The 10,504-nt window shown below is 34.6% G+C and overlaps 1 protein-coding gene across 2 annotated transcripts; it reads left to right on the forward strand.

Moving 5' to 3' along the window:
* Nucleotides 1–602: 602 nt before the first annotated feature.
* On the forward strand, nucleotides 603–9,728 carry bcl6ab (BCL6A transcription repressor b). 2 transcript variants are annotated; one of them, XM_067363439.1, is made up of 9 exons: nucleotides 603–1,293; nucleotides 2,783–2,952; nucleotides 3,050–3,271; nucleotides 4,189–4,890; nucleotides 4,976–5,064; nucleotides 6,204–6,362; nucleotides 6,451–6,581; nucleotides 6,667–6,804; nucleotides 8,532–9,728. In XM_067363439.1, the coding sequence occupies exons 1-9, from the start codon at nucleotides 1,099–1,101 to the stop codon at nucleotides 8,673–8,675; spliced, it is 1,950 nt and encodes a 649-aa protein (XP_067219540.1). In that variant the 5' UTR covers nucleotides 603–1,098; the 3' UTR covers nucleotides 8,676–9,728. The 2 variants fall into 2 exon arrangements, with proteins under 2 accessions (XP_067219540.1, XP_067219541.1); XM_067363440.1 differs by lacking the exon at nucleotides 603–1,293 and adding an exon at nucleotides 1,330–2,332 and having other exon boundaries at nucleotides 8,532–9,727.
* Nucleotides 9,729–10,504: the final 776 nt, after the last annotated feature.

Raw genomic sequence — 10,504 nt, forward strand, 5'->3', positions numbered from 1 at the left:
CCCTGAAAATAATTGTAATTGTTCTCTTTGTGAGAAGTGTTTATTCGACAGGTTCATCTTTCATTTTTATTAATTTATCTACAGATGTTCAAATAATACAAGGGGTCAAAGAAAAGTTTCAGCTTTTTTATCTATTATAAATTACAAACTACAATTTAAAACAAACTCACTGATTTGGAAGAAATATTTCAACCCTTTATGAAATATGCAAATGAAATACAATTCCAAGATTTAGGGCTGTCAATTGATTAATCGCGATTAATCCCATACAAAATACAAGTCTGAGTTTGCCTAATATATGTGGGTGTACTGTGTGTAATTATTATGTATATATAAATACAAACACATTCATGCATATATTTGAGAAATATTTATATTTATAATTTATATTATATATAAATAGAAATATTTTGTACATAAATAACATATTTCTCTTAAATATATACATTAATTTGTAAATATACATTTGTGTGTCACAGCCCTATTAAATACATTATTTTTTACAGAAAAAAATATGAAATAGCTGTGTTATTGTTTTATTTACTGTCTATAATGTTCATTAAATCCACCAATTTACAGTTAGTAAAAATAGCATAAATATATAAACATACCCTAATATATAGGCTATAAAAATAAAAATGTAAAATAATAATAATAGTATTGTGGTATTGAAATAGGTAATAACCTTGAATTTGAGAAAAACAAATAGCTAATGTCAACTTTATTTATCATGATGAACTTGTCAGCATATTCTCGGACAGACAAAAATAGATTGCTTGTTGTTCATCTTTGTGATAGGCCTACACTAAGTGATAACTTGAGGCTAAAATGTAGCCTATAATGATGCCTATAGGCTACACTGAATCAATGACATAATAAACACATTAATGGAGGGGTCATATCATATCACGAGGAATCATTTCTGCGGAATCTGTACAGCAGCGAAAGGGTGGGGAGAGTGACGTACATTATGACCGCGTCTCTGGAGCGAACCACTACATACAGAGAAGCGGATTGTAATTACTCCAACAACATTACTAACTAAAGCTGCTAAAAGCAATAAAACAAAGTCCACCTGATAGATTAAAAGCATTTAAAATGATTTTTATGATATTTTTGATGAGCAATTATTTAGCACTACAGAAGCGTGAAGGCCGAAAGGTCCGGATCCCCCCTCTTGTGTGTCAGTGGTTGAGTCCACTGGTAAAATTCCGAGAATTGAGAGCTGCGTCTTCTCAGAAGAGTTCTTCCAAGAACTGTCTCCGCTGGACACTTCCAAGAAAAATACACCAGGTGATTTTCTTCTATCTAGCAATAAGCCTAGACTAAACATGAGACGCTCTAGAGAAACGAGTTGTTTCTGTAGTTAATTTTTATTTTGTTTTAAACCAGACTACTTTCTTGTATTTAGATGTGTCGTGTTAATTACGCAACTCGACTTTTGTTGGCCTAATTGCGTGAATAACTAATCTTATTCGTCTCATATGTCAGTTTCACTCTGTTGTATAGAGTTGCATTAGATTGAGTGATATTAAGTAACGTTAGATTTAGGAAACTCTCTCAGATTGTATAAAAAATACAGGTTTACGCAACTTTATATGGGTGGAAAGGGAAACTAAGTTTATTACCTAGAACAGACAGCCTGGGTGGTCAAAAAAACAGTAGACGCGTATAGATCATATACATGTTAAATGATGTCAAATATCACTGTATTTTTTTAAATTTAGTTTTATAGGTTTTCTCTGAATTTGTCATTCGCCTGTGCGCATGTGATTTTGCTGGTGAACTCTCAAAGTGATTCATTTAATGGAAAATGTCATGTTAATTGAATGTAATGTCCAGCATGCGAACATATTTTATGTTGTGTTACGACTGCGTCAGGATTCAAGCACGTTAATAATTGGATTATTTATGTGTAGGCTACTGTAGTCATTCAAGTATCAAACCGAAACGTTCGTTTTTACACCAAACACCTGTAACAGTAGAGTCGACTCATGTGACATTTATTTGTAAACCGTCATAATACTTAATACGTCAATATACCACGAGGTTTGCTATACCAGCATGCACCTTCGCTGTTCAACAAGTGTCACTGAGGGGAACAGCTTCGTGCTTGCATCATGCTGGTGTCTTAAATCATATAGCATACTGTGCTCACTATATAGTGATGTTTGTCCTTATGTAAGGTAATGCTAGTTTTTCAGATGATGCAGAATTTAAGAAAATTATGTAAAATGCTTAAAGACGTAGTTATGGAGATCCAGTGATATATAATTGAAATAATGCTGTTTAAAATTGTTCGCCCTCTGTGATGCCCAAAGATGCTGTCTAGGTAGGCAGCTCACTAGGTTTTGTCTGCACACTTTGCCATTGGTCTCTCAAGTCAAATGTGTTTAGTAAATATGAATATTGTAGATTCGGGAGAGTTTTTTACTAAAGAACTAAGCAAAATCAAATCAAATAAACTAACTCAAAGGAAATGATGACTACAGTGACACAATCACGAAATATTATATATTTCACAAAGTATATTTGATACAAAATATTTAGTCCTAATGTAACAGTTGGTCATATTTACAGTTTGCAACACTGTATCTTTGTGGACATCTAGTGTTCATCTGACTAAACTTGCATGTCTTCATTTTTGACATGAAGATCCTATTGTGTAACATTAGATATAACATTATTGCATTCAAATTTTAAAATTTTATGGTGTGATTTAGTTGTTTGTTTTTTGTTTTTTTGCAAAAGTTTTACTATATTTTTAACTATTTCCGTGCAGGTGAACAATATGTCGAGTGCAGCAGACGGCTGCGTTAAATTCACTCGCCACGCCGGTGATGTGCTGTTCAACTTCAACCGCCTACGCAGCAGAAACATCCTGACTGATGTCACCATTATGGTCGGTGGGCAGCAATTTCAAGCCCACAAAACAGTTCTGATGGCATGCAGGTAAGTGCTATGATTTTTGCATTTTGCAAGATTTTAAATCACAAATATATGACATGCACAGTTAGTGACATCTGTATTCCATCTTGTCTTTTCCCAGCGGCCTCTTCTACTCCATGTTTGCAGACACTCATAAGAGCAACTTGAGCTTCATAAGTTTAGATCCAAAGGTGGACCCCGATGGCTTCGCCATACTGCTGGAGTTCATGTATACGTCTTGCCTCACTCTTAAAGATAACTTCATTATAGCCACCCTCAACACAGCCACATACTTACAGATGGACCATGTGATGGACACATGCCAGAGGTTCATAGACTCCAGGTGAGTGCTTAGAACGGCACAAAAACATTCAAGCACAGACTAGAGAAGATAGTTTGTTCAAAAGCATGTGATTTGTAACTGGACCAATGGTATAACGTTCATTTAAATTAAAAAAGCAATTCACTTCATGTATTATGAACATGTTTTTAATTTCTAAAATTAAATTAATTTTGATAATTGTGGGGGGGGGGGGCATAAAGAAAAAAAAGAAAAAAAAAGTGATACAAAAAAAGTAATACAGTTGTCCAGATATCATAATAAAGAGAAGTAATTAAAGTAAAGCTTATTTATATAGCAGTGTTTACAAAGTGCTTTACAGAATAGAACAAACATACAAATACAGAAATAAGATAATACATTCAACAGAAATAAGATAATAAAATAGAAAATTAAAAAGCCACATTAAAAAGAATGAGAAAATTCATTAGGTAGATTGGCCTTATCGTTTATTATTTCTTAGAAAAAAAACAAATCTGCTTTACTGTTTATTAATATATTAAAAACCTTTGTCTGACAAAATCATGTTTGCAAAAAGTGCAGAAATAAAACATAAAATATGACAATAATATCATAATGAAGACCCTTGCAGACTCTTAAAATATCAGATAATATGACTTTTTGCATGGCAAAACATTAATAATATTAATAACACTTACTCAATACTTGTTTATATATATACTTTATCATATATGTATTTAAATACTTAAATAATAGTTAAATACTTTACGAAAGATAGATTTTTACCATTTTAAGATTTGTACAAATGGAACTTTTGTTGAAAATGGTGTAAAAGCTTTGGAAAATTAAATGAAACTAACACAAATATCACAGAACTTGACACATATGTTTTAAACAAGATTCTTTATCTTGGACTCACTTTTTTATCACTTACTCAAAATCTATTGGTTTTCTCATAGGGGCTTGTGTGTGAAGCAGACCAGAGCAGAGATGCTGGTTAAGCACGGCTGTTTATCATCAGAAGCTCCCTTCATCCTTAGAGATGCCCTGAACAGCCAATCCGGTGTTAACTTTAGCACTTACGGTCCTCCCAACCTGCACTATGCAGTCAGCACTTCCACCGAAAGCCCGACTCGCTTCTACAGACATCTGCCGCTCTCGCTGGAGACCTCCAACACCACAAACCCCCTTTGGCAGATCCCCAAGACCGGCGTAATAGCCCGTCAACAGCACTCCCTGCCAGACAGCGGAGACTCGGCTAGGATGATGACTAACGCAGGAGTCACGGAATCCAGAGAAGAGAGGAAACGTCCATCTGTGCTCTTTCGTTCAGCTCGAGCCGAGGGAGACCGGAAGGCTGCGAATGTGCATTCAGAGGTGGAGAACACTGAACCGTGTCACACCAGTGGTCCCGAGAGCCCTCTTAGATCAGACTGCCAGCCCAACTCACCCGCAGAGTCCAGCAGCTGCAGTCGAGGGGCGGCGTCTCCTCCCAGCTCCATCAGTCACCCAAAGGTCCACAACTGGAAGAAGTACAAGTTCATTGTGCTGAACTCCACAGATGGAGGGACTGACAATAGTTCACTAACTCCATCCCACATAGTTACAGAATCCACCAACAAGAGCAATGAAGGCAGAGGGCAGCTCATTATGGATAGCAGGTCAGTGTAGTGAAACTCTTGGATGCCAATGGAAGCATTAGCTTCTGATACAGTATTTGTAAACATTGGTCTCATGTGTTTTTAGATCTGCGGATGATTGCATCAAAAAAGAAGAGCGTGGCTCACTACCTAACTCTTTGACAGAGGAGAGCAGCATGGGACCCACAAGATCAGGTGAATACACTTTTTTCAAATCTTGAAAAACATGGGTTGAAATCTGCTCAAAAGAGATTGATATTTTGGGAGCATATGTCAGTCATATTTTGGGTGCAGAATGGTCAGATTAACTTTTTTTTTCATCATCTAGGGTGGATTTTTTTGTATTTTATTTTTTTTAGGTCGGCATGTTAGATTTTAGTCTGGCCCCCATCTTCTTCTGTGACCCATTTCTTTGGGGAAGATAATAACTATATTTATTAATATTTAGGAATAGGTAGTACATTGTATATTTCATGTAATATGTTACCTAATTATTATTATTTTTGTTTTTTTTATGTAATATGAAATGTTCATTGAAATACTTAAATATTTTAGTAGTTAATGATAAAAGTTTAGTATATATATATATATATATACACACACACACATATATATGTAATGTTATACCTATTTAATATTACAATAGTTAATAATATGCTTTAATATAATACCTATTTCAATATTAAAATATTTAAATGTTTTAATAGTTAATAATATTTAGCAGCATGTGCATTCATGTAAAAAATACAGCAGTACTGCCATTACTACAGCCAACCTTTTTTTTTCCACAATGTCTTCTATTCTTAAAGGGATAGTTCACCCAAAAATGAAAATTCTGTCATCATTTACTCCCTCTCATGTTGTTCCAAACCTGCATAAATGTCTTTGTTCTGCTGAACACAAAGGAAGATATTTGGAAGAATTATTGTAACCAAGCAGTTCTCGGCCTCCATTGACTACCATAGTAGGAAAAAAAAATAATATGGTAGTTAATAGGGGGCGAGATCTACTTGGTTACAATCATTCTTCCAAATATCTTCCTTTGTGTTCAGCAGAACAAAGACATTTATGCAGGTTTGGAACAACATGAGAGGGAGTAAATGATGACAGAATTTTCATTTTTGGGTGAACTATCCCTTTAATGGTTGTGGATAAAAGTTTTTTGGCATCTTATTGACGCCTATATCATTACTATCATATATATTGGATACTGAAGACACAGTCTGAACAAACAGATCTGATTTCATCACTTACAGTATGGACACTCAGTGCTAAAGATTTGAAATGTGTGCGGTGTGAAAAAAGCCAAATAACTGTTTTGATTGTCTTGGCAGAGAGGGACAGACTCTACTGCAACGAGTGCGAGTCCAAGAGTGAATCTGATGCAGAAAAACCTCAGTGGCTGCAGGATGGAAAACCATACAAATGTGACCGCTGCCAAGCCATGTTCCGCTATAAAGGAAACCTAGCTAGCCACAAGTCCGTCCACACAGGTAAACAAACAAAAATATATTCTTCAGTGATGCTCTTTCAAATTTGTGTGTTGCAGTTTCTCATGTTCCAAATGGTTTATAATTACAGGAGAGAAACCGTACCGCTGCAATGTATGCGGAGCTCAGTTCAACAGGCCTGCCAATCTGAAGACGCATTCACGGATCCACTCAGGAGAAAAACCATACAAATGTGAAACCTGCGGCTCTTGCTTTGTCCAGGTAAAAAAAAAACGCCCAGACCATGTTTCTTTACAGTGAACTTGTAAATCTGAGGTGCTCTATCTTCTACTTTCTGGTTTCCCAGGTGGCTCACCTAAGGGCTCACGTACTGATCCACACTGGAGAGAAACCATACCCGTGTGACATCTGCGGAACACGCTTCCGCCACCTCCAGACGCTGAAGAGTCACTTAAGAATACACACAGGCGAGAAGCCTTATCATGTGAGTATTTTCTCATCATCAATTTCAAATTTGATAAACAGTACACTGTGTATATGACATAGCAGCGCAGTTTGAAATGTTGTATTTTATAGCATAGTTTTAAACAGTTCATAGATGTTGCAGTGTTTAATATTTTAGACATAACATCTAAGCTCAGGTGTTGCATACTTAGTGCTGTCAAAATAAAAGTCTGACACTTAGCTGTCAAAAAACACTTAAAGGGATAGTTCACCCAAAAATGAAAATTCAGTCATTAATTACTCCACACCCGTAAGACCTATGTTCATCTTCGGAACACAAAATAAGATATTTTTGATGAAATCTGATGGCTCAGTGAGGCCTTTATTGCCAGCAAGATAATTAACACTTTCAGATGCCCAGAAAGCTACTAAAGACGTATTTAAAGCAGTTCATGTGACTACAGTGGTTCAACCTTAATGTTATGAAGTGACGAGAATACTTTTTGTGCACAAAAAAAACTAAATAACGACTTTATTCAACAATGTCTAGTGATGGCCGATTTCAAAACACAAGTCCGAATGAAGCTTCAAAGCTTTACGAATCTTTTATTTTGAATCATGGTTCAGAGCATGTATCAAACTGCCAAAGTCACGTGCTTTCAGTAAACGAGGCTTCGTTATGTCATAAGTGTTTTGAAATTTCAATGGTTCACCACTGGGGGCGTGACTTTGGCCGTTTGATAGGAGATCTGAATCACTAATTCAAAACAAAAGATTCTTAAGGCTTCAAAGTTTCATGAAGCAGTGTTTTGAAATCGCCCATCACTAGATATTGTTGAAAATTAATTTTCACGCACAAAAAGTATTCTCGTCGCTTCAAAACATTAAGGTTGAACCACTGTAGTCACATTAACTGCTTTAAATATGTCTTTAGTAGCTTTCTGGGCATTGAAAGTGTTAATTGTCTTGCTGGCAATAAAGGCCTCACTGAGCCATCGGATTTCATCAAAAATATCTTAATTTGTGTTCCGAAGATTAACGAATGTCTTACAGGTTTGGAACAATATGAGGGTGAGTAATTAATGACTGAATTTTAATTTCTGCCACATAAGAAAAAAAATATGCGTTAGTAAATCACAATTATGACATACCAAGTCGTAATTACAAAATAAAAAATTGAAATGATGACATACTAACTGATGAAAAGTGGAAAATCTGACTTAAAAAGTTATAATTATGACATATTAAATCATAATTATGAGATTATATAGTAGAAATTATGAAATAGTAACAATTATGACTTTGTCAGTGTTGACATTTCATCTCATAATTTTGGTTTTAGTATGTAATAATTTCAAGTTAATCTCATATTTTCAGTCAGTTATGACAAAAGTAAAAAAATATTAAGTCAGAATTTCCACTTTTCATCTCATAAATATGACTTGCATGTCAATTCTGATATAGTATGTCATAATTTTAAGCTTTTATGTAATTATGAATCAGAATTTAGTTTTTTCATCGTATGAGTATTTCAAAATTTTGACTTTTTATCTCATAATTATAACAGTATGTCACAATTATGATTTCCCAAAGCATTTTTTTTCTCTTATGTGGTGGAAATGGGCTTCCATACTTAATGGCTGATGCCGATGATTAAAATATGCCAAGGCATATATTGGTCAACCACTAATTTCTTCAACATGTCAGTATTGAATGATTAAACCAAAGAAGCATATCATGTGAAATCGTCCTGGTTTCTGATTTCAGTGTGAGAATTGTGACCTGCACTTCCGTCACAAGAGTCAGCTGCGTCTGCATCTGCGGCAGAAGCATGGTGCGGTCACCAACACCAAAGTCCAGTACCGCAAAAGCAGAACAGACCTGCCTGTCGGCTCCCTCGTGACCTCTTGAAAAAACCTTAAGCTGTTCAGAGACTCAACAAAAAGCTTTTCAAGTAAAGATATGGTGAAGGAAACATGATCATTTACTGGTACTGCCACAAGAAAAGCCATCAGGAAATACAGATGCCCGCATGGATCATTGTGATGCCAATATCGGTGTTTACTCATATGGTGAAGGTACTTTTTTTTCTGAAATATGAAGGCCTAGTGCACCAGCACGTTCTGGTTCACCCTTCATGATTTCAGCCAGGTATCATGGTGGTTTGTTAAGATTTTATTAATAATATAAACACAGACTTCCAAGCATTGTACTTAAGTTCTTGTCAATACAGACTGCAAATTCTTAGTGTAAGATTAGATATTTGAACATAATTTTATCTCTATTTATTTTTTTAGAATGCTATTTCACTCCCTCTCCAGGCAAACTATGCACTGTATATAATATACAAGGGGAAGATTGGTACAATTGCAGTGTAAACGTTTTACCAATGTGGTACATTTAAAGAAGCCCTGCTCTGTCTGACAGTTGTATTGTATTTACATGTGTTTGTACAGTTGTTTTTGGTACTAGAGGGCCAAATGTCCTTGCAATTAAATATTTGATACCAAACAAATGACTGTAAAGTTCAGTTTGTATTTTTTCCCACATATTTAAGATTCTTACATACAGTACATATAGACACATGTTTGATATATGTCTAAATATTAATTATGTGCACAAATGAGTACCACAGATGCAGCTTGAAATGCTTTGCACTTTTCAAATGAATTGTCTAGTTTCATGGCACAAAATACATACTATATAAGAGTTAATTTGTGTAGCGACTATATTGTGTACTGTCATGCTTAGGTAGTTGACATGACATTTGAAGGAATTCCAGTGTGGCATGACATGCCATATTTCATCTAAAACTCCATTTTTCAGTTCTTTTATTATTATTATTATAAATTGACGATTTGGTCTTTTAAAATGCAGTCACAGTTTATAATAAGGTTCTATTTGTTGTCATTAGTTCATTAACTAACAATCAAATACACTTTGAGAGCATTTAATCTTAATTAAATCTGAATTTCATCATTTGCTAATTATTAAAATCAAAAGTTATCTGTTAATATTATTTAATGGATTTGAACTAACAAACTAACAATGAACAGTTGCATTTTTATTAATTAACGCTAACAAAGATTAATAAATACTGTAATAAATCTATAACATTTTGACGCATTTAGTTAATGCATTAACAAACTTTATCTAATGGAACCTTATTGTAAAGTGAAAAGGTGATTGACATGAGAAACTTGACATAACACTTTTCTATCAACAAATGTATACATTTTGACCTAAAATCTTGATGTTGAATAAAGACACGTGAATGATCATGTTAAATGTCAGGCATGTTAGTGTTACATACATTACATGTCCAAAAATGATAGAACCTAATTATGCATAGTATTTCCACATTGTTTACACTAGATGGTGGAAGTGTCACGCTGATGCATTCACCTACAAAAGTACTGGTTACTATTATAAGGCTCTTATCAAGCTCACCTAGTCCTTCTACAAATGAAAATCAATTTGTGTATGAACGTAGCTTTGTTCAAAAGGCCACTATTGTTGTGCTCGAACATGAGAGGTTCTTTCACAGGCATGGATTATTCTAGAAAGGCTTTATTTGCTTCGGTTTTACAGCTTTATACTTTCACTTCATATAAAGGGGAGGAACTATGACTATTACTCCATTATTTTCCTTTGTTGAATGTGAACAATAGTCAAACAATGAGTTGAAAGTGCTTTTGTAGTTAAGAATCATAGATGTTTTTATCTTTTGTATTATAATT

The sequence above is a fragment of the Chanodichthys erythropterus genome, chromosome 16, assembly GCF_024489055.1.
Source record: "Chanodichthys erythropterus isolate Z2021 chromosome 16, ASM2448905v1, whole genome shotgun sequence".
In the NCBI taxonomy this organism is placed as follows: Eukaryota; Metazoa; Chordata; class Actinopteri; order Cypriniformes; family Xenocyprididae; genus Chanodichthys; species Chanodichthys erythropterus.

Excerpts from the sequence above, each read along its gene's own strand:
- bcl6ab (XM_067363439.1), top strand. The coding sequence starts at position 1,099 with ATGATTTTTATGATATTTTTGATGAGCAATTATTTAGCACTACAGAAG. Across the intron at positions 1,294-2,782 it reads TTCCAAGAAAAATACACCAG|GTGAACAATATGTCGAGTGC; the intron begins GTGATTTTCTTC and ends ATTTCCGTGCAG. Across the intron at positions 6,363-6,450 it reads CCACAAGTCCGTCCACACAG|GAGAGAAACCGTACCGCTGC; the intron begins GTAAACAAACAA and ends TTATAATTACAG.